At 37.6% G+C, this 24,607-nt stretch overlaps 2 protein-coding genes across 7 annotated transcripts in view; one reads left to right on the top strand and one right to left on the bottom strand.

Annotated features, from left to right (window-relative positions):
• The window catches only part of RNF212B (ring finger protein 212B), a 36,340-nt gene extending 18,034 nt beyond the window's left edge, over positions 1-18,306 (bottom strand). For 3 of the 6 annotated variants that reach the window (XM_042989402.1, XM_042989403.1, XM_007097983.3), the window contains exons 1-11: positions 18,220-18,306; positions 16,374-16,474; positions 14,561-14,613; positions 14,038-14,112; positions 3,471-3,586; positions 2,779-2,839; positions 2,002-2,030; positions 973-1,019; positions 707-749; positions 486-546; positions 46-94 (exon numbers count right to left, since the gene is read on the bottom strand). In XM_042989402.1, coding sequence (XP_042845336.1) covers positions 46-94; positions 486-546; positions 707-749; positions 973-1,019; positions 2,002-2,030; positions 2,779-2,839; positions 3,471-3,586; positions 14,038-14,112; positions 14,561-14,613; positions 16,374-16,473 — 634 coding nt within the window. In that variant the 5' untranslated portion in view covers position 16,474; positions 18,220-18,306. The remainder of the gene's footprint in view (positions 1-45; positions 95-485; positions 547-706; positions 750-972; positions 1,020-2,001; positions 2,031-2,778; positions 2,840-3,470; positions 3,587-14,037; positions 14,113-14,560; positions 14,614-16,373; positions 16,475-18,219) is intronic. The other 3 variants (XM_042989406.1, XM_042989404.1, XM_042989405.1) reach the window with 1 other exon arrangement.
• A 102-nt stretch (positions 18,307-18,408) lies between these two features.
• The window catches only part of SLC7A8 (solute carrier family 7 member 8), a 78,543-nt gene continuing 72,344 nt past the window's right edge, over positions 18,409-24,607 (top strand). The window contains exon 1 of the mRNA XM_042989398.1: positions 18,409-18,565. The gene's annotated coding sequence lies outside the window, so the exon portion shown is untranslated. The remainder of the gene's footprint in view (positions 18,566-24,607) is intronic.

Below are 24,607 nucleotides of genomic sequence, written 5' to 3'. Positions count from 1 at the left end.
CTGAATATATGTTGGTTTCTGATCCTTTCCCAGCCCCCCTCTCACCAATATATGAGTCTCTGGGAGTACTTTTTCCTTGTAGGCCTCTGACTCCCTGATGGACAAACAATAAACATCAATTAATAAATACATCCCCATTCTCTGGCTTCCATATTCTTTGCTATTTCTCTATATCTGCACATTGAAGCATATATTGTTCTCCCAGAATGGGCATGGTAGTCCAAGGAGGATCCACACTTTATTACTTCCAAAATGAACTATTACTATTAACTCAGTCTTTAAACATTTCCACTACTTTCACGCCACTTATTCTCTGTGTTAGCTTCTAACATCAGGGCTGCATTGCCAAAATAAAAGAAAGTCAGGCATGGCATCAGATAATTTATACCAAAACCAATATAAGGTTAATATTTTTGCCAGAAATCTTTGCTTTCATTTAGCATTAGAAATCTCATTCTGGGAAGAGAAAGTAAAGTATCACTTACTTGTCCCAAGCTAGTAAATCCAGACATTCTGTAAGGGACAGATTCCACCGAGGAGGACCGACTGTATAAGGTGAGACAGAAAGAAAACAAACAAACCTGGTGTTAAACTCTACATAGACCTAAAGTCTCTTTAGTCCCTATCTCTGCCATATCTAGGTATTTCTTTCATATTCCAACTCTTGCCAACAGTTTTAATATGGCTGTGTAGGCTGTCTACTCACCTGACCACTTGGCTGCTGTGCTGAGAACTGGGTCGTGGAGTAACTGAAAGAGAATAAAGTGAAGTATGAAAAGTAGCCATCAATGGTGTGCCCACTGCCTTGCCTACCCAATCTGTCACAAGTGGGTATCTGGTTATATGATCTTTTCATACCATACACAAGATTAGAAAAATCACATTACAGTCTCTGAGAGGGAACTATCTTCCATATGGGAAAAGGATATTTATTCACCTCACACAGGTATCTGGGCAAAAAATGTTCACTACCTGACTGTGATGGAGAAGTAATGCCTACTGGTCGAGGTGTGGCTGACCTGAAAGGAAAAAAAAAAAAAAAAGCAGCAGCAGAAGTTAAGTACCCCCTAAGAGGATCAATCAGATCATTGTTTATAGAAGTAACAGCTTACTCTCTGAGCACACAAATTGCTTACTATCATGTATTACAGGTATCACCGCAAAATATGGAGGCAAAGTTTCCATATGAGACTCCTTGGCTCTCTAATTTCCTAAGTGAAACCTTCTCTACTGCCTGTAATAGGAGAAATTTTGAAGTTCTCCTTTCTTCTTTCCCTCAAGGCCTACAAAGTACTCTCAGTTTTACATGTATCTATCCACCTGTTCATCCATGCATAAATCCATCATTCCCTCACTCCTTCCATCCCCTCATCCATCTCTTCAACAAGCATTTATTTAGTGCTTAAACATCCTAGATCCTGAGATTACAAATGTAACTAGAATAGGTTCCTATATTTGAGAGGTTGGAGAGATAAAAAGATAAATAAAAGCAATGTTTAAGTATTATAATTGGTGTATCAGAAGTACAGAAGCATGAAAGAACACTAGACTGTCACTTCTGTGGGTGCAGGAACCATGTCTCTTAACACACCAAAACAGGGCTGAGATTAAAAAAAAATCATTTAATAGTTGGTAGGGTACGGACATTACCAATGAGACTAACTGGTGATGTACACCCAGCACCTAATATGGCACCTGATAAACAATAGGCAATTAAGATTTATTGAATAAATGATTAATAAAATATTGAACTCTGCCTAGTGAAGTCTTGACACAGGAAGTGACATATTAGTTGAATTTTGAAGGATGAGTAGGATTTCATAAGAGTGAACATTACATTCAAGACTTTACTTGAGCACTTTTCTGTGAGTAACTGGAGAAGTGAAAGATAACTTCAACCATTTCCTCCACCTTACAGCCCACACAGGTGTGTTGCAGCCTAGAGTTAAGAAAGAACAGCAATTTTCAAACAGGGCTAGTATGGGACCTGATAAAACTGACCTGCTTCCTTGGTACCAATTTGGAGATTCCTGTAAGTGAAAAAAATGGGAGTGAAGGAAGCTGCAGCTCAAGGGTCCTAACGAATGAATGTTACTTGCTAGATAACTAAGCTGCAATGTCCTCTAGCTGTTGTTGCTAAGATTCCCAGCAGGAGAAAAAAGAGCAGCAATGCTTCCCTAGGAAATTATTAGCTTTGGCAGGATAAACATTTAGTTACTCTTCATAAAAACACATTGGGAATCCTGAAGACTGATTTACCTGGGAAAATATGGAGAGTCTATGGGGGAGGGAAGGGAAAATGGCAGGATAAATGTGCTAGAATAGTTTCAGGAGTAGGATCAATAGGAAAATTATATAAATACAAATAACATTCTTAGGAAGAAAGAAACGTCTAGGAAATAGAGGTGGATTGGAGGAAGAAGAAAGGTCCTGAGGTGTCTCGGGATTCTTTTTTTTTTTTTTTTTTTTTTTGTGTGTCTTGGGATTCTTAAAGAGAAATTTTAAGTTACAATAGATGTCTCTTCTATAAGAGAGTTTCCCAAATGGTATGTCCTGACTCACTGATGTTCGAGAATGGGTTACCAGTGTTACATGTTGATTCCTTCAGTCCAAGGTGTTCTGGGGCCTCGACAATTTACCAGAGTGTACTTGTACAAATATTATCAGTTATTTATGCCAGGATGTGAAAAAGTTTAGGAAACACTATTCTACACGTCAATTGGATATACAGGAAAAGTAGGAGAGAAAATAATAGTAAGGAAAATCTGTTTCATTCACCTTTAGGATGGCAAGAAATTTCTTCAGTTCTCCATTCTCCTTCTTTAAGACTGACAGCTCTCTAGGCAAAAGATGGAAATAATCATCTCCAGCAGGTCAATGGGATAAAAAAACCCTGATTTTTATTGTTAATATCTAGTTAATACAGAGAGATGCCTGCCACTGTACAAGGTATTTCTATCAGAGATCTAGGGATTCAGGAGATAGGAGCTGAGTTTGACGGCTAGAAGAATCAGGTGGACAAAATAAGCAGTCACTTGGTATGATTTCAGAAAGGAGTTTACACACAGTTCCATTTCCCTTCCACACATACCCCTGGCCTGCTGCTGTCTGAAAACTTCCATCAAGGATTCCATCTTTTAGCTTAAGATTTCCAAATATGCCCTCCTGGAGGTAACATCTGAAATGTTGTCTCTCGTCTTTATATTGAAAAGCTATGCCTCATCTCCCCAAAGAAGCAATTTTTGACAAGGAAGTACAAGAGGAAAACTATAAGGTGAGCAGGGCTCCTTGAGGGAAGAAAGAGAAAAACAAAATGGAGATTGAGGGGATCAAAAATTTGGTACCTGATTTGCCCAAGACAAACACAAACACACGTAGAGCAATTTCGAGGCTTTGCAACCATAAGGAAATAAGGGCTACAGCTTCTCTAAAAGAAAAAATGCTCTCTGGTGATTTGATTTGTCACTTACTTTTCCTGGCTGGTCACCGTCTGCTGTGCCTCCTGCATGGCTGCTTCTAACTTTGTAATTCTATGCTTATAAAAGGCGATGAGGAGATCTGTTTGTTTCTTCTGGAAACTCCACACCTACTAGGGAAAAACAGGTCTTTGACACACACCCCCATAACTCCTTTCCCCTTACTTCTGGCAACAAAGAGAAATCTACCAATTCATCCTTTAATGATCATTTTCTTCTGGAGTATCTGGCCTAATTCATGTCTCCCCCAAAGTAGACGATTTGGCACTAGGGAAAGCCAAAGCTTCTCATTTCCAGGAAAATGGCTTCTTAATATCTTAAAAAAAATTTTTTTTAGTGTTTATTTATTTTTGAGAGAGACAGAGCATGAGTGGGGGAGGGGCAGAGAAAGAGAGAGAGAGAGAGAGAGAGAGAGAGAGAGAGAGAGAGAGAAAGACAGAATCTGAAGCAGGCTCCTGGCTCTGAACTGTCAGCATAGAGCCTGATGCAGGCAGGAACCCAAGAACCATGAGATCACGACCTGAGCCAAGTTGGATGCTTAACTGACTGAGCCACCCAGGTGCCCCACTTCTTAAAATCTTTATGAGAATATTCTGGCATGGTAGAATGGCCCTTTAAAAATATAATCTTTCATCTTGCACAAGAAGAGTGATACTCAAAAAACTTTTTCAGGCTTAGAGTTGGTTCTGATCTAACTGTCTACTATTAGTTTGGCCTCAGCTTCCACATTCCTAGCTATTACGGAGCACTGGTAACCAATTTACTTTCCCTAAGACACCCACAGGGGCACTTGCAGCCTGTTTATGCTGCTACAGTAAAGGGCAAAGAAGCACAGGAGGAGATTATCTATTCCTGAATTTTATTTCTGGGCATGGGCAAATAATTTTATCTTTTGTTTTGCTTTACCATTTGATATACTGATGTGCCTATCAGAGGATTACTGACTCAGAGCAAAAGTTAATATTTAGAAAGTGTTTTAGCTTTGTCAGGCTCTACTTCTGAACACACAGCAGTGTTTATGTCTCATCTGCTTCCTCCCTATTCAGATTATAAACCTTTTCTCTAAGGTCCTTCCCTAAATCTTGGTATTTTTGTCATAAACTTTTTGTTTTCACCTAATTTGTGAGTTGCTTTTACCACCCTACTACAGAATTGAACTTAAAAGTTTATAGGGGTGCCTGGGTGACTCAGTCAGTTGGGCATCGACTCGATTTTGGCTCAGGTCATGATCTCACGGTTCTGGAGTTTGAACCCCGAACTGGGCTCTGTGCTGACAGTGCAGAGCCTGCTTAGGATTCTCTCCCTCTCCCTCTCTCTCTGTTCCTCCTCTGCTTGTGCTCATTCTCTCCCTCAAAATAAATAAATAAACTTAAAAAAAAAAGTTTATATAGCTTCTACCCTCTTTCCTTTCTACTCACAAGCAAACTGAACTAATTCTAGTTAGGTAAGATTTCATTATAGTCTTCTTTAGTTGTTTTTTTTTAAGTAGTTGTTTTCACAAAAATAAAACATGTTAACTTTTTAAAATTTGAGCAGTGCAGATGTAGGAAAAGGCGCTCAGAATCCCAGGAGTTACCTAAAGTGGCGAGAGGTTGGGGAGCAATAGATGTTAAGATAAGTGTAATGTTTACCTGAGAGACAGTATCCCAAACATCTTAATCCATTCTTGGGATTAGTTTGCAGTGAGATTAAGTTAGGACCAACCTTGGGCCAAGAAAACCCAAATCCTGCCCTAGACCAGTTACTCTTCCCCTAGAGATCATCAAAGGTCCCATTTGTCTCATAAAAAGTTAATCATTTTAACTTACTGAGCTAAGTCCTCAAAAAGGATAAGAAAAAGATAGGGAGCAATTGGCAATCTCCTCTCAAACTAGATAGAACACATGACAGATGGCTGTTTAAAAGGAAATAAAACTTAAGAGAAAAAGAATTCCCCTTTTAAGTTCCTCCCTTTCCCATCTAATAAACTGATTTAAACTACTCCCCTCCTAATAATCACCCATGAGTACATGTTACTGCCTTGTCTTTCTAGATTCTTCAGGAGGAAGAATTTATCCAACCTTAATTTTTATTTTAATTCAAATCAATAGCAAATTTGTCTAATTTCCAAATTTCCCCCACACTTCCAACTCCACCACCACATGTTTTTTTCTGAGCTAAAAGAACTTTGGTCTGTTTTTTCTTTTATTTATTTATTTAAAAAAATTTTTTTTTGAGAGAGAGAAAGAGACCATGCACACATATGAGCAGGGGGAGAAAGGCAGAGAGAGGGAGAGAGAGAATCCTAAGCAGGCTCCATACTCGGTGAAGTGAGCCTTATACCCCATAACCCTTGGGATCATGACCTGAGCCGAAATCAAGAGTTGAATGCTCAATCGACTGACCTACCCAAGCTTCTCTGTTTTTTCTTTTGACTGAGAACTTCTTTTGCCTTCCCAGACTTGCCCACCTCTCCCACTCTGTGCACAGGAAATAGATCCCCCTCTGCAACTCCAGGAGTCTAGAATAGACTACTGAAGGGCCTTTTGCCTAGGCCTGAGCAGGACTACTTACCCAAAAACTCAAACCCAAATCCTAGATTTGACCATTCCAAGAAGAGGAAAGACAAATCCAGAATACAACCACTAGCAAGAAGGGTTATAGGAGAGGAACACACGCTTTTGCCTGATGTTAGAATACAAATGTTTAGCCTATTTTGAATACATCCATCAAAATAGACTCTAAAACCTAACTCAGGAATGAATTTCAGTATTTAAGAAATCTTGATCATTAGCATACTCATTATTCTGTCTCATTCAAATTCTTCAGCCTCATTAAAAAAAAGAGTTCCGCTTCTTTTTTTTCCTGAAGAAGGACAAATTTTGGTGACTTCTTTTCTAAATTGGGATTATTTCGTTAATACAACATAGAGCAGATAGTAATAAAAGTAGTTCTGTTGATAACATAAATGCTGTCTAGATGATGCCAAGTATTAAATACTGTTTATTTTATTGGAACAATGTATGAAACTACCTATTTCTAGACCCAGATTCCTTTCCTGTGTCTCCATACTAGGACCAGGTAAGGGTATCCTGGTCTTCAGGCTCTGGATTCTCACTCTTTTTAGAATTAGTAACATGGAACACAATTTTTACTTCATTTGCTGAAGACAGTATTCTAAACCTTCAGTTCTGAAATAGGTCCAGTTAATGACAAGGGCCTGGAGAAAGCAAGGGAGAAACCACTAAAAGATACCGGAAGAGGAATCACAATGGAAGGAAAGGGGAAGCTCAGTAGTTTATTATGATAGGACACAAGATATTTTGGTCCAATGTGGGGTATGCATTTTGCTGCCTAATGATTTTTAAAAAAAGATATTTGTTTGTTTATAAAAATTGATATACACCGTGGAAATGAATATTAGCTTGACCAACTTTTTTGTACTAAGAATTGATTTCCTAAGTCTTATTTTTAATGTCAGAGTTTTTAGTTGAAGATTTATATTCCCATACAATTTTAATGTTTTGAATATTTGTAAAGATGTTGCAAAAAAAAAAAAAAAAAAAGGGGGCGCCTGGGTGGCGCAGTCAGTTAAGCGTCCGACTTCAGCCAGGTCACGATCTCGCGGTCTGTGAGTTCGAGCCCCGCGTCAGGCTCTGGGCTGATGGCTCGGAGCCTGGAGCCTGTTTCCGATTCTGTGTCTCCCTCTCTCTCTGACCCTCCCCCGTTCATGCTCTGTCTCTCTCTGTCCCAAAAAAAAAAAAAAAAAAAAAGATGTTGCTAAGTTTTAGAAATTTACTTCAAAGGTATTGGTAAACTCATTATATACCTTTGACTCTCATAACCTATTGGTTTGTCTTATCTATCTTTTATGAAACTGACTCCCTCATTCCATTGTATCTAAAGGTCTTAGTAAGTTTTTTAAGTTTATTTATTTTGAGAGAAAGAAAGAGAGAGAGAGAGAAAATGAGTGGAGGAGGGGCAGAAAGAGAAGGTGAAAGAGATCCAAAATGGCTCTGTGCTGACAGCAGAGAGCTTGATGAGGGGCTCGAACCCAGGAATTGCGAGATCATGACCTGAGCCAAAGTCGGATGCTTAACCAACTGAGCCACCCAGGTTCCCCTAAAAGTCTTAGTATTTTAAATTATATCTCAAGGTAATCATACTGTTGAGAAAAGGAAGTTTCTTTTTATAAACATATTCCACCTAAAAAAAATGAGATAGAAATGACAGAATTAAATATTAGCATTTTGCAGTTCCTTAAAAAAATTTTTTTTTCAATGTTTATTTATTTTTGAGAGAGAAAGACAGAGAGACAGAGTGAGAGCAGAAGAGTACAGAGAGAGAGAGGGACACAGAATCCAAAGCAGGGTCCAGGCCCTGATCCCTCTCAGCACAGAGCCCAATGCAGGGCTCGAACTCATAGACTGCAAGAGCTTGACCTGAGCCAAAGTTGGACAGCCAACTGACTGAGCCATGCAGGGACCCCAGCATTTTGCAACTCCTAATTACTTAATGGATCAATGTAAAGTTCATCATTGGCTACAATCACATAAAACAAGAGACAGAAGACCCTTATGTACCTCTTGGTGGAACACAACACTGCTGTAAAGTAGTCTTGCCTCCCACTCACCCCCAATCAAATGATTCTGATTAAGGAAATACAGAGCACAACAAGCATTATTAAATGATTCCACGGGGATACAATGAACAAAATCCACACTGGAGAAAACTCTATAAGACAAAAGAACATTTTCTTCAGTACTAATAAAAAAAGAAATGAAAGGAAACTTATAGAAACTTGAGACATTAACAACCAACTGAACTATATAGACCTTATAGAAACCCAATTCAAACAAAGTTTTAAAATAATTATAACAGCTGCAGAATTGGATAAGATTAAGGAATTATTATTTAAATTTTTTTTAATGTTTATTTATTTTTGAGAGAGAGAAAGCGACAGAGCACAAGCTGGGGAGGGGCAGAGGGAGAGGGAGACATAGAATCTGAAGCAGGCTCCAGGCTCTGAGCTGTCAGCACAGTACCTGATGCGGGGCTCGAATCCATGAACCGCAAGATCATGACCTGAGCTGAAGTTGGATGCTTACCCAACTAAGCCACCCAGGTGCCTCTGAACAGAACTTTAAAGAAGATATACAAATGGCCAGTGAGCACAGGAAAAGATGCTCAACATCATTTGTCAAGAGAGGAATCCCAAATCAAAACCACAATGAGATACTACTTCACTCCACTAGGATAGTTATAATCAAAGACAGTTAAGAGTTTATAAGAGTTAGTGAAGATATGGAGAAATCAAAACCCTCAAACACTGCAGATTAGAATGTAAAATAGTGTCAGTACTGGAGAAAACAGTCTGACATTTCCTCGAAAAGTTAAACATAGTTACCATTTGACTCAGTAAGTCAACTTCTACATATACATCCAAGAGAAATGAAAACATATGCCCCCACAGAAACTTACACACAAATGTTAATGGCAGAATTACTCATAATAGCCAGAAAGTAGAAACAACCCAAATATCTCTCAACTGATGAATGTATACATGAAACATATACCCGTTTATATAATGGAATATTATTTGGTTATAAAAAGAGTGAAGTGCTACTGAAGTCTTAATACATGTTACAACGTGGATGATCCTTAGAAACATCATATTTAGTGAAGGAAGTCAGTCACAACAGATCACACATTAATTCCATATTTATGAAATGTCCAGAATAGGCAAACCTATAGGGATAGAAAGTAAATTAGTGATTGCCTAGGGCTGGGGAGGGTGGAGAGGATTTGAGAAGTGCCTGCTAATAGATATAGGGTTTCTTCTAGGAGTAATAAAAATACTCTAAAATTAGGTAGTAGTGATTGCATAATTATGTGAATATACTAAAAACACTAAAATGAAAACTTCAAAGGGGAAAATTTGGTACATAAGGTACATGTCTATAAAGTTGGTATTTAAAAAGTAGACATGTATTTTATACTTTGAAAATAATTTAAAAATCCAAACTTCTTTTTACTTATATGATCTTTAATTATTTTCCTGCAGGTTTGTGACCTTCCATAATCTACTATGAGTTCTCCACATTATTCTGTTTTAATTTTTTAAGTTTATTTATTTATTTTGAGAGAGAGAGAGCACAAGTAGGAGAGGAACAGAGAGAGAGAGAGAGAGAGAGAGAGAGAGAGAGAGAGAGAGAATCCCAAGGAGGCTCCACATTGTCAGTGCAGAGCCCAATGTGGGGTTTGAACCCATGAACCATGAGATCATGACCTGAGCTGAAATCAAGAGTTGGATGCTTAACCAACTGGGCCACCCAGGTGCCCCTCCACATTATTCTTTAAACTAATACAGTACTTTACAACTTTAAGAATATTTTCATAACATTATTTCACTTGATCTTTATAAGAACTAAGATGAGTATTATTATTTCACATTACATGTGAAGGAATATGAATGGCTCAAAGAAATGGTTGCAAGCTAGCATGCAGATTTGGTCTCAATATTTCTACTTCAATAGTTTTCCCAGTACTACCCCTTTACCATACTTCATATACTATATTAAAGGAAAACCTCAATAGGAAAGATTATTCTATTGATTCTTTCAAAAAATACTTACTGAATCCTACTGTGTTCCTGGTACTATGTTAGGAGGTTATATAGAAGATGAATAAGATTAATACTGCCCCTATCCTCATAAGACAACATGAGCAAACAAAAAATTATAATACGATATGGCAATATGGTATTATATTGTAGGTACTGTGTGTACTTATCCCTATATATGTTTGAGGATATAATGTTCTAGACAGATGAAACAGCATGTACAAAGGTCCAGAAACAAGAGAGAAAATATTTATATAAACAGTTAAAATAGATTCAATATGTCTGTATATAGTGGGATAGGGGGAGAGGAAAAGAGGTGAGACTAAAGGGATAAGCAGGGACCAAAGCAGACCTGGCCCTATGGACCATGTTGAGCATTGGACTTTATTCTCAAAGCAATGGTTGTACTGAATAGTTTTAAATAGGGAAATGAACTAATCATACCTATATTTTGAATGGTTTCTTGGCCTCAATATGGAGAATTGATAGGAAAAGGAGAGACTGGACATCAAAAGAACTGTTAGGAAGCTACTATAGTAATTTAGGAAAGAAACAATGATAGATTAAACTAGAAGGCTGGAGGGGCGCCTGGGTGGCTCAGTCGGTTGAGCGTCCGACTTCGGCTCAGGTCATGATCTCATGGTCCATGAGTTCCAGCCCTGCATCGGGCTCTGTGCTGATGGCTCAGAGCCTGGAGCCTGTTTCAGATTCTGTGTCTCCCTCTCTCTCTGACCCTCCCCCGTTCATGCTCTGTCTCTCTCTGTCTCAAAAATGAATAAACGTTAAAAAAAAATTTTTTTTTAATAAATAAAATTAAAAAAAATAAACTAGAAGGCTGGAGATAGAGAGTATTCAAGTATTTAGAGAGACAGAACTGACATGATTTAATAATGGATTGGATATGCAAAGAGAAAAAGGAATCAAGAATGACTCCTAGATTTTTGGTTTGATTGTTATGTGGATAATGGTTATCATTTACCCTTATAGAAACAGGAAGAGTAAGTAGCCTATTTTCCTGTGTGTATTGGAGGGTGAGCAGGGTGGAGGGTGTTAAGAATACTGAGTTCAGTTTGGGACATATGAAAGATTAGTGAAGATATCAAGGCAGCAAATGGATATATGTCTGAAGTGGGGCGGGCGGGGGTGGGGGAACACTGATTATTTCTTTTTGAAACATTTCCCTTTCTTAGTTTCCTGTGATATCACACTCTCCTTGCTTTCACTCATTCATTGCTTCTCTTTGTTAACTCCACCTAATCACTAGATTTTGAAGGGGATCCTTCTCTGGGCGATCTCATCAAGTCCCAAGGCTTTAAAAACTATCTCTATCCTAATGAGCTCCATACTTATATCTCTATCCTTGACCTATGTCCTGAGCTTCAGAATGATAAATTTATCTGCCTTTGTGATTTATCCTACAGGAGTTCTAACAAGCATCTATAACCTAATATCCAAAATGGTATTTTCCCTCAAATGGTCTTCTCAGCCTTGGTAAAGAGTACAATCATCCCACTCAGCTGTTCAAGACAAAAACCCAGACATCTTCTTTGATTCCTCTCTTTTTCTCATCTTCCACATCCAAATCAACAACGGTTCTTCCTAGAAAATATCTCAGATTTGACTACCCTTCTCCATTTCTACTGCTACCATTTTAGCTCAAGAAGTCTTGCTTAGATTTCTCCTATAGCCTCTTAAGTAGTCTCTTTGCTTCTACTCTTAACTTCTCTATGATCTATTCTCCACTCAGCAGCCAGATTCTCTTTTAAAATTACATATCAGATGGGGCGCCTGGGTGGCTCAGTCAATTAAGTGTCTGACTTCAGCTCAGGTCATGATCTCACAGGTTCATGAGTTCAAGCCCCACGTCAGGCTCTGTGCTGACAGCTTAAAGCCTGGAGCCTGCTTTGGATTCTGTGTCTCCCTCTCTTTCTTCCCCCCTCTCTCTCAAAAATAAATATCTATTTAAAAAATAAAATTAAATTAAAATAAATAAAAATAAAATAAAATTTATATCAGATAACACCATTTCTGTGCTTAAAACCCTTACCATGACCTACAAGTTCCTATATGTTCAAGCCTCTTTCTCTGACCTTGACTTGAATCATTCCCTCCAACCCACCCCCCCCCCAGCCTTAAGGTGCATTCATTCATTTATTTTTATTTTTTAATGTCTATTTATTTTTGACAGAGAGAGAGAGAGAGAGACAGAGCATGAGCGGGGGAGGGGCAGAGAGAGAGGGAGACACAGAATCCGTAGCAGGGTCCAGGCTCTGAACTGTCAGCCCAGAGCCCAACGCGGGGCTCAAACTCACAGAGCACGAGATCATGACCTGAGCCGAAGTCGGACGCACCCCAAGGTGCATTCATTCATTTAACAAACATTTCTTATTTACTTAATTTGTACCAGGTACCTCATTAGCCATTAGGCAATATGAAGCTGATACCTGTCTTTCAAAGGTTTTGGTTTAGTGAGAGAAACAAAGAACAAATAAAACACTTTCACAGAGTTAAGAGCAGGTGGGATAGGATTACAAAAGTCTTCGCAAAAATTTGCCTACAGGAATCAGGGAAGGCTTTACCAAAGAAGGAACAATTAGTGGTATGCTTTTGAAAGATGGCTAGTTATGCATAAGGGTGTAGTCTATGACCTAGGATTAGAAGAAAGCTCACAGGCTAGGGCAGTGTGATTAACTATTGGTCATGGAGTAGGACAGCAGAAAAAAGCCCATGGCAGGTCACTCGAGAGATCTGGGATGATTAAAACACAAGTGGATACTTAGATCAATGTGCCATTCATTCATATAATAATTTTTTGAGTGTCCACTACATATTAAAATTTATCCAAAGAGCTGGTTATATAACAATAAAAAAACCTACCAAATATCTGAATTTATGGGCCCTACATTTCAGTGCAGGATTCAGACATTAAACAAGTATATAATGTTAGATAAGAGCTACAATGAAAAATAAAGCAGGGTAAGAAGTAGACAGTGCTGGGGCTACCATTTGAGATATGAGAGTCAGTAAAAGTCTGACTGAGGAGAAAAATTTGAGCAGAGGCCTGAATGAAACAATCTAGATATTACTTGGATCAGTTGTTCAACTTCACAGACAGGAAAACACATTTTCAGACATTGCTGACTTTACCAAACTGTCCCTTCACTAAAGTGATGATTAACTCACCCTTTCCATTTATTTTATCTTGATTTTTTGACCATGTGTAATTGGTCCCTTGATTAGGCAGGTTAGAATTTAGACTACATATAATTTCTCTACTGATCATTAACTAATCCTGGGTTTAGTTATTAACCAAAGGTCTGCTCCTTCTCTGGTTCATGTGACCTTGTTTTCATTTCTCCCTGTGTCTCAGCTAGATTTTATCTCCCCATAATGTTAAATAGTATCTCAAATATGATGGCTCACCCAAGCAGCTAAAAGCAGAATGTAGTGAAAGCCTAATTCCCCTTCTTCTATTACCATGGTTAGGATTGAGTGCTGAGACAGCAAAGAAAAATTAAATCCACTATCTTCAGCCAGAATATGACAAAGGATCATGTTTATGTTTAGGAAAGGAATACACTCACAGGAGTGGAGAAGAAAAACAGTGATAAAATCTCAAGAAACATGCCAAGATAGAAATCCCATTAGGCTATGAAATAATCTCAGTGGGAACTGGAGAGTGGGGGGCGCCTGGGTAGTTCAGTTGTGTAAGCATCTGACTACAGCTCAGATGATGCTCTCACGGTTCATGAGTGCGAGCCCTGCACTGGGCTCTGTGCTGAGAGCTCAGAACCGGGAGCCTGCTTTGGATTCTGTGTCTCCCTCTCTCTCTGCCCCACCCCTGTTTGCACTCTGTCCCTCTGTGTCTGTCAAAAATGAATAAATGTTAAAAAAAAAAAAAAAAGAAAAAAAAAGAATTTGCCTGGAGAATCTGATTTTCTTCACTTTTGTTTCTCATACCTGAGAGATGTGACTAAAATACTGCAAAGCTGTCTCCACAGGGCTTTTGAAGTATATCTTCTCCTGAGGTTTCAGCTATAAAGAGAGTAAGACAAATATTGAACATATCCACAACAGAATGAAATAAAATACCAGCAAATATGGCAAAGGATGTACCACGACTTCCTAAAGCACGAGTTATTATTTCACTATCCTAAATATGAGGATGCTCACCACTGCCCTAGGAGATGTAGACTATATGTTTTAATTCTCCTTACCTCGTGCTTCGATAGCAACAGCCACAAACAATTCTTCTGTTGTTTGCCCTTTTTAAAAAATATATAATAATTGCTATCTGCAAGTTTTTCTTTTCTTTTCTTCCTTTCTCTTTCTTTCTTTCTTTCTTTCTTTCTTTCTTTCTTTCTTTCTTTCTTTCTTTCTTAAAAATTTCAGTGCTTAGTCACTCATCAACTGTACTCTTTGTATACTTCCTATAGGCCAGGAATGGGATAAAATGGTTTGTGGTTGGAGAAGAAAAACTTACATTATCAGAAAGAGCCAGATGCTTGCAGGCAGTTCCACAAACAGCACATTTTTCTAAGGGGGGAAGGGAAAAAAATGTTCAGTTTTTACGGTCAAGAGGTATATTCTTCCTAAAATACATGGTAATAGCCAAGTAGGCTAGCAAGAAACAGGCTCTTACTAAATTTAGAGTATCTTTGTGCTACAAAAGGACATCTTGAGCTCTGTTCTCAAAATCAATATTTGCAAACTTGTATGTTGATGACAAATAAGGCTTTCACACTGTACCTCTACCCATTTCCTCTTTATACATTCCCAATTTTCTTCTGCAGATGAAGGGCAGTTCTAACCCCCCAGCAAGTAGTACTAGGAAGAACACAAGAGTACTAATGGTTTCGGGTGTAAGTTGCTCTTTTTCCCCCCACCTACCTGACAGTAGGCACACTGTAGATCTGTAAGAAACCGAATTATTCCTGCCCTGTTCTCACTTTGCTAATTTGCTTGGAACTTGCTTTGAAGCTCTCCTGCTCTCATTCTCTAATTAATCAAATCTGAAAGAATAAAAATTAAAATTCCTAATCTTTAAGTTGAAATTTTAGTGGTGTTGGTTATTGTTAAGATAAATGCCATGTCAAGAGAAAATATCATATGACATATGCTTTACCGAGACAAACCTCTTCAAGGTGAGCTGCTGTTACCATAAAATGGTTTTGTTACATTAGCAGATAACTTAAAAGGGTTATAAGATCCAACAAGAGAAAAACATCTTCAGAAGCTAGTAACCTCACTCTGCTTTCCTTGAGGACTAAAGGTTTTTCCCAGCCTTCCCTCTGTATTATTGCCAGAGTGAGCTAGCAAGTAGGAATCATTTTTCTGTTTAAGAAAAACACGAAACAAAGAAATTTCCCCAGCTCTCCATCATCTGCAGGATAAAGTTCAAGGTCTTCAGTTTTGTATATAATACCCTCCCATCACCTGGCCATTGCCTACCTCTCCAGCCTCATCTCTTAACCACTTCTTTCTTTATTCTCTATGCTCTACCAATCCCCTGCAGTATGGTTTTATAGTGTGGTATGTATGCCCTTACACACGATGTTTTCTTAAACTAAAATGATCTTCCCTGCTTTATCTACTTGGCAACTCCAGTTTATTATTCAAAACTCTACTGAAGCCACAGCTCTTCTATGAAATCTTCCCTAATCAAGCACTTTGGCATTAAAAAAAAAAAAACCCTCAAATTCAGGTCTAATTTCTAGACTTAATCACTGCAGGAACTTGGTCAAATCACTTATCCTATCTGAACCAGTTCCTTATTTGTAAAATGGATCTACTAATAATTACCTCTTGGAATTGTGGTGAGGATATATAAAATTTGTACATGTGGAAAATACTTTTTAAACTGCAAATGTATCACTGTCACCACTATTATCATCTTCATCATCATCATCATTTCTAATCAAATTGATTTCACAGGCTAGACCATTTCCCATTAGAATTACTCTTGTTATCAACCAAACTTTCCCCAATTCCTATTCATTACTGTTATTTTTTTTTTCTCTTTTCTCTAATTAGTCTGATAACCTTGGCTTTCCCTGCCACTTGTCAAAACACTGGCAAGTACCTTTTGGTGTTCAAGTAATAGATATTCCATTTGCTAAATCATTCTTTATCAATGGGTGCCTAAAATTTCCATAATCAAGAGTTTCCTACTGTATCTATACAACCTTTGGCCCAATATGTGATTTTTATCCCAAGTCACACAGAGAAATGGCTAATAATTATTACTAGGTTAAAAATATTTTTTGCCTGAATTTGAAAACAGTTAAGTCACTCACCCAGAGTCACACACTTTTTACAAAAAATATGACCACAGCTGGTGACAAAGAAATTGTCTCCATCTTTTCGACAGCACCAGTTACAGTGAAACCAATCCATTCTGGAACAGATAAAGAGAAAGATTAAAAATAACCTGGAGCATTATATAATTATAGCTGTTCCAAAATCTATGTAACAATGTTTGCTTAGCTTCTGTTATCTTTTGGAGATGTAGGCACTATTATTGTGGGTATTCCTGTTGGTTGTAAGGAAGTACATATATCACTGAAGTGAAAAAAGCAGACTACAAACTCTGCTATACAGTTTTAAAAAAGAAAATATATATATATTTAGAAAAAGTATATACCTATATATTTAGAAAAGTAATGGGACAATGAGATTTTTTTTTTTTGAATGGTGAGATCATGGGTATTTGTGTGTGTGTTACCTTTACACTTTCCCCCCCCAAATTTCCTAGATTAATTCATGTACCAATTTGTAATCAGAAAAAAAATCTTAAAAAAAAAAAAAAGAACTGTCTGTCAGGGCACCTCTTGTGGCACAGTTAAGCATCCGACTCTTGATCTTGGCTAAGGTCATGATCTTACAGTTTGTGAGTTTCAGCCCCACATCAGGCTCTGTGCTGATGGTGAGGAACCTGCCTGGGATTCTATCTCTTTCTGCCTCCCTACCCCCTGCTTGTACTCTCTCTCTCTCTCCCTCAAAATAAATTTAAAAAAAATATATTTCTTTCCTAATAACTCCCTGTGACACAGTAAGATGGAACAAGGAGGAAGTACTGGACCAAATAATAGAAGATCTCATATGAGCCACTTGGGACATATTTTATATAAGGGAAACATGGTTTCTGAATGATAATGTTGTCTCAGCTTATACACTTTCCCTTCTACTCTACAGACACTCAGAATCATAGATCTGGGAGGGACTTCAAAAATCATTTCACATTTTATCCAATACCATCATTTTTCAAAAGATATACCTGATGTTCACTGAAATTTAATGACTTGTCCAAAGTTCCATCTTTAGTTAATGTCAACTCTAGGATTAGAACCTGAGTCTTCTTACTCCCTGTGTCAAGTTCTTGCTACCACATCAAGTACACCTTGGTGTTAGACATGGCACCCATACATCCTATATTTTCTGCCAATACTAATTCCATATAATTGGTGAAATACATAATTACATTAATGTGACTTTGTAAGATTTTAAATGAAGAAATTGACATATTAAAAATACATAATTGAGCTGATACACACTGAGCTGCAATTAGTTCATACGTATAATGAATTCACATGTTTAATTCCAAGAATATGTTATTTAAGAATATAACATGTTTGATTTCCTTTAAAATTACATTAGGAAAATAAAACAGAAGGTAACTTTTTTTCCCCACCTAAGTATTTTCTTTAAAAAAGTTTTTAAGTAGTTTATGGAAAGGTTTGCTACAAGAATGATGGCTCGTCTGCACCACCCTTTAACATTTTTAACAAGATTCACGATAAAATCTTGCTGAATAATCGGTTCAGTGCAAGGGCATTATACAGAGCCATGCATTTTAGGTTTCCATTTATTGCTCATAATACACTAACTTCTACCAGGAGGGGAGTCTGAAGTATTGCTGAAAAGGCCCCACTATATATATCCGGCTTTGTACAAGGGCAGCAACAACAATGTTAATCAAATAGGTTGGCCCTTATAAGAAGGGCAGTTAAGCGTTTGTGAGGACAACGCTTGCCGGTTTTCAAGGGGGTAGGGGGATTTAGCAGTCTCAAGACCAGTAGTTCTTTTCTAACTACATTCCCTACCCGCTTGGCCGCCATGATCTTATAAGCCCTGGTATCTCACCTAAATCATCCAGTTCTCCTCACGAAGAGCTGGAAAAGGGCGGGAAAATACACAGCAAGCCTGGCACCTGCGAGAGGCAAGAGGCTGGGCGTGGCCCGCGGCGGCGTGCGAGAGCCCTGGGCGGGGCCCCGGGCGGTGTGCTAAGTGAGTGGGCGTGGCCTTGGTGCGGGCGCGAGGCTTGGGCAGAGGTCCCGACTGCGTACTGGGCGCAAAAATTGGGCTCTTGGTAGCCGGCAAGAGGCAAGAGCGCTTGCCTCTTCTTAGTAGCCGAGGAAGTTTTTCTTCGTTTGAGAATGGGAACAAGAAGAATATGGCCTAATCCCATTCAGGTTACTGTGGAAACGGGGTAAGAATAAACCTAATAATGTTCCTATAGATAATAACACACTAGAAAAAATTTGGTCACAAAGCAGATGAAAGCTTCTTCCAGTATTTTTTAATGAAAGAAAATAATGGGTGTTTGAAAGAATAGTATAAATCCGAAATAGAAAAGTTACAAAGTGATATGGATAGAGAACAGACATTAAATAAGAACTAACAATGGGCGCCTGGGCGGCTCACTCGGGTTGGCTATGGTTCATGAGTTCGAGCCCCGCGCAGTGCCCTGTGCTGACAGCTCAGAGCCTGGAACCTGCTTCGGATTCTGTGTCTCCCTCTTCTTTCTGACCCACTCCCAGTCACACTCTGCCTCTCTCTTTCTCTCTCTGAAAAATAAACATTAAAAACATTTCTAAATAAGAACTAACATATCAGGAAAAAAAATTATAACTTTTTTTCTGAAATAAAAAAAATGAGGAAAAAAGCACAAGTAAGGGCTGAAAGGAGAATAGTTTTTCTTTTAAAAAATACAAGGTTTTAAGAGAAAGTGATGGATATAGAAAACAAGCAAAAGAGATTTTACACACACACGCACATTTATTCCCCCAAAGAAAACCAGAGAGCAATGTATCAGAACAAATGTTTAAAACAAAACTTGGAACAAGTTTTCCTGAAATAAAATAAGACTTAATTCTACATACATACTGTGTATAGGAGAAAACTGACCCAGAACAGTCAAAACCAAAACATTTTCTAATAAAACGATTGGTCTTAAAAGTAAGGAAAAACCCTTTTGAACATCCAGACAAAAAAGTACAAGTCACTTATAAGGGAAAGAAAAATAGACTGTCATCAGACTTCTCTACAGTAGCATTTTATGCTACAAACAGTGAAATAGCATTTTCAAGATTTTCAAAAAGAAAATATGACCCAAGAACTTTCTCCTTACATTTTTCTCCTTACGTTGTGTTCAGGTATAAAGGTTGCTGACAAAAAATGAACGTGAGCTTTTCCTGAGGAATCCACTAGTGGTTCTCAAACTTTTTGGCCTCAGAACTCCTTTACATTTTGAAAATTATTGGAATGCCTGGGTGGCTCAGTCGGTTAAGCGTCCAGCTTGGGCTCAGGTCATGATCTTATGATTCATGAGTTCGAGCCCCCCATCGGGTTGTCTGCTGTCGGCACAGAGCCTGCTTCAAATCCTCTGTTCCCCTCTCTCTGCCCCTCTGCTGCTCACACGCTCTCTCCCTCTCCTTCAGAAATAAACATTAAAAAAATATTGAAGGCCCTCTTGCCAAAAAACTTTTATTTATGTGGATTGTGTCTATCAATATTTACAGTATTAGCATTTAAAACCAAGAAATTTAAAAAATATTTATTTATTAGTTCATTTGAAAACAATAAGTCAATTAAATATTAATATAACTTATGAAAAATTAATATATCTTCCAAAATAAAAACAATTTAGTGAGAAGAGTGGTGGTGTTTTAGTTTTATAATCTCTTACTATCCGACTTTACACAAAGCAGAATTGGCACAAGAACTTAGCTTCTACATTCACGCTGTTGCAGTATATGCTGTTTTGGTTGAAGTGTGTGAAGAAGATCTGAAACTCACCCAAATATGTAGTTGGAAAAGGCAGTAGCATTTTAATAGCCTATTCAGATAATTGTGAATATTTTTCTTTCCTATTCCACCAAAATGCAAGAAGTGGGAGCTTGTTAAAAGCTAGTTGCAATGTGGGGTCTAACACCATGCAATGAACATGTAACATCCTACATTTGGACCAAACTGGTCATTTGGAAAATACTGGTTCACTGAGTTATGCAGATTGACATACAATATTAAGTATTGACACATTTTATTATATAATACTTAAAAATAACTTAAATTTTTTTTAGCGTTTATTCATTTTTTTGAGAGAGACAGAACATGAGTGGGGGAGGAGCAGAGAGCAAGGGAGACAGAGTCTGAAGCAGACTCCTGGCTCTGAGCTGTCAGCACAGAGCTCGACGTGGGGCTCAAACCCAAGAACCGTGAGATCATGACCTAAGCCGAAGTCGAAAGCTTACCCGACTGAGCCACCCAAGTGCCCCCAAAATCACTTTGTAATATATCACTACTTATTTCGTCAGAAAAGTCTTTGAATACTGGGATGCTCTCAGGCTTACAGTTGCAGATACAAGTTTTCCATAATTCTAGTATTTGTCTGAAAGCTTGAATTTCATCATTGTCAACAAATACTATCACCGTTTTCCTTGAAGTGAGAAGTTCATTTGGTTTATTTTTGAGAAAATTTCTACCAAATACCCAAGCTGGAATAACCATAGTTTGTTAGTTGTTCTTTCAAGTAAAAATGATGTTCCATAAAATAAGTTAGTTCAGCTCACAACTCAAACCATCACATAAATGTTTTTTCTAAATATAGTCTTAATTCTATTTAAATATTCTGGATCATAGAAAAAGGAGACTTTTAAAAATTTTTATGAAACAAACTTAAATTAACATTGATAGCAAAAAATGATAAAGATTGTATACATGAATAAAACAACAGAACAGTCTCCCTTGAGACTATTGATGCAAAAATATTCTTTTTAAGTTTACTTATTTTGAGAGAGAGAGAGGAAGAGAGAGTGCACATGTACCACTGGGGAAGGGGCAGAAAGAGGGGGAGAGAGAATCCCAGTCGGGCTCCATGCTGTCAGCATGGAGCTCGACATGGGGTTCAATGCTGAACTCGATCCCATGAACCATGAGATCTGACCGGAGCCGAAATCAAGAGCTGGGCACCCCACAATTTAAATTAGATATTAGCAAATAGAATCCAACAACACATTGTAAAAAGTATACATTACAACCAAGTGATGTTCATTACAGGAATGAAATGATGGTTCAAAATTACAAAATCCATTAATGTTATTTATTATAGTGATATTTCTAAGAAGAAATACCATGATGATCTCCACAGTTGCTAGTAAAGCATTTGTCATAATTCACATCCATTTCTGATTTAAAATCTCATTGAAGTAGAGATCAGTGGATATTTCCTTAACATGATTAGAAAGTGTGTGTGTGTATATGCACATGTGCACAAAAGCTAGCATGTTTTGAAATGAGGAAACACTTAAGACATTCTTTCTTGCTAGTTAGGAATAAGACGAGAATGCCACTGTCACTTAAGATAAGATAAAAATATCTTTTTAGCTGATTATATGATGTATATCTGAAAGATCGAAAAGAATCAATAGGAAAATGTAAATAAAAAGAAAATTTAGTAAAGAATAATGTTATAAAATTAATAAAAAGAAATACAGTAACCTTTCCATATTCAAATAATAATCAGAAGACATAATAGGAAAGAAGACTCTATTTAAAATAGAGTCTTTACCTGCAGCAAAGCAGGTAAAATGGTTAGGCAATAACTCAACAGAAATATGCAAATGTATATGAAGAAAACTTTAAAACATTACTGAAAGAGGCAAAAAACATAAATGGAAAAGTAAGTCTTGTTTTTATTTTTTATTTTTATTTCTTTATTTTTAATTATTATTTATTTATTTTGAGAGAGAGACAGAGAGCCCCAAGCAGAGGAGGGACACAGAGAGAGTCACAGAATCTGAAGCAGGCTCCAGGCTCTGAGCTTGTCAGCACAGAGCCGGACGCGGGGCCCGAACCCACCAATGCAGCCAAAATCAGACGCCCAACTGACTGAGTCACCCAGGCGCCCCAAGTAAGTCTTGTTTTTAGATAGGAAGAGTCAACATCCTAATGATGTCCGTTCTTTCTAAGTTAATTTATAAATGTAACATGATCACAGTAACGAACACCAGCAGGCTGTTTTCTGGAATTAAACAAATTGATCATAGAGTTCACATAAAAAAAATGACTAAAACAAACAAGAATATTCGGGAAAACCCTGACAATTTTCAGTGTCCTGTGTGGTGGATAGCTAGCTGCATCCAATATTAAAATGTATTATGAAGGCATTATAATTTAAAAAGTATGATATTGGTGCATGGATGAACATCCAGACCAATTCAGTAGACTAGAAAGTCCAGAAATAGAACCATGTACCTTTGGAAAAGGTATGCTAAATGTGGGGAGTTCAACTGGGAGGGGAGTTGAGTTTTTTAATAAATAGAATTGGGACAACTGGATAGCCATTTGGAAAAAAATAAAATTAGGTCTCTATTTTACATCATTAATCAGACTAAATATCAAATGGCTCAGAAATCTAAATATAGAAATGAAATGTACAAGTACAAGAAGAGGACATCAGATGAAAACTTATAACCATGAAGCGGGTAAACCTTCCTATGATTCAAAAATCTAGAAACAGGGCACCTGGGTGGCTCAGTCGGTTAAGCATCTGACTTTGGCTCAGGTCATGATCTCATAGTTTGTGAGTTTGAGCCCTGTGTTGGGCTGTCAGCACAGAGCCTGGAATCTGCTTTGAATTCTGTGTCTCCCTCTCTCTGCCTCTCTCCTGCTCACACTCTGTCTCTCTCTGTTTCTCAAAAATAAATAAACATTTTTTAAAAATTCAAAAATCTAGAAACAATAATAGAAAAGAATGATAATTCTGACTAAAAGAAGAGCTTTTGCATGGCCAAACTCACCATAAAGTCAAAAACTGAGTGACAAATTGGGAAATAATATCTTCTACTTAACTCACAAAGGACTAATAGCTTTAATATACAAAGATCTTTTTTAAAAAGAAAGCCAATGACTTAATAGAAATTTGAGCAAAGGTATTTTTTGTTAAAATTTATTTATTTATTTTGAGAGAGAGAGAACAAGGGAGGGGCAGAGAGAGGGAGAGATAGAATCCCAGGCAGAATTTGGCACCCTGAATTCTCATTAAATTCTAATTAAAGGTGATATTAAGTAGCTATTGCTCAGGAACCCCTGGGTGTCTCAGTTGGTTAAGTGTCTGACTCCTGATTTTGGCTCAGGTCGTGATCTCACGGTTCATGGGTTTGAACCCCTCATTGGGCTCTGTATTAGCAGCATGGACAGTGTTTGGGATTCTTTCTCTCTCCCTCTCTCCCTCTGCCCCTCCCCCACCTCAACATAAATAAACTTCAAAAAGAATGTTTAAAAAAATTAAAAAGTTAAAAAAGAATTTATTTTTTTAAAAAAATTTTTTAACGTTTATTTATTTTTGAGACAGAGAGAGACAGAGCATGAATGGGGGAGGGTCGGAGGGAGGGAGACACAATTGAAACAGGCTCCAGGCTCTGAGCTGTCAGCACAGAGCCCGATGCGGGGCTGGAACTCACGGACCGCGAGATCATGACCTGAGCCGAAGTCGGCTGCTTAACTGACTGAGCCACCCAGGCGCCCCAAAAAGAATTTAATTAAAATTAAGTTAACAAATAATTCCGTATCGTCACCTCTATAATGTTCCCTCCCTACTTCTCTAAGTAACCTTTTTTGGTAATTTGTTTTATCTTCTAGTGTTTCTGAGATTAGAATTTCTGAATTTAACTCATTATATGATTTCATCTTTTGAAAATATAATTGGTTTACATATTCAAAAATATAATTTAAAAGCAATTCCTAAAAATTGGGGGGATATGGGGACTGAAACAAATGACTTTAACTGTACATCAGATTGGTAACTTTTTAAACAAACTTATTGAGATAGAATTGGCATACAATCAACTGTCTATATTTAAAATGCACAGTTTGATAAGTTTTGTCACATGTACATCCTTGAAACCATCACAACAATAAAGATAATGAAGTGATATCCATCATCCCCAAAAGGAGCTCCATGCTCCTTTGTAAACCATTCCTCTGAACCCTCCCCACACTTCACTCCTCAGGTAACCAGAGTACTTTCTATCACCACAGATCAGTTTTCGTTGTCTAGAGTTTTATCTACATAGAATCATATGTACTCTTTTTTGGTCTGGTTTCTTACATTCAGCTTACCTATTTTGAAACCCATCCATGTTGCTGCATGTATTGATAGTTCTTTTATTTTTGTTGCTGACTAGTATTTCACTTTACTTCATTTCACGTTTCATTTTATATAGAGCAGTATGTATATACCAGTTTGTTT

The sequence above is a fragment of the Panthera tigris genome, chromosome B3 (genome assembly GCF_018350195.1).
Source record: "Panthera tigris isolate Pti1 chromosome B3, P.tigris_Pti1_mat1.1, whole genome shotgun sequence".
In the NCBI taxonomy this organism is placed as follows: Eukaryota; Metazoa; Chordata; class Mammalia; order Carnivora; family Felidae; genus Panthera; species Panthera tigris.
The sequence above is the reverse complement of the archived record's forward strand: the minus strand, read 5'-3'. Positions and strand labels throughout refer to the sequence as shown.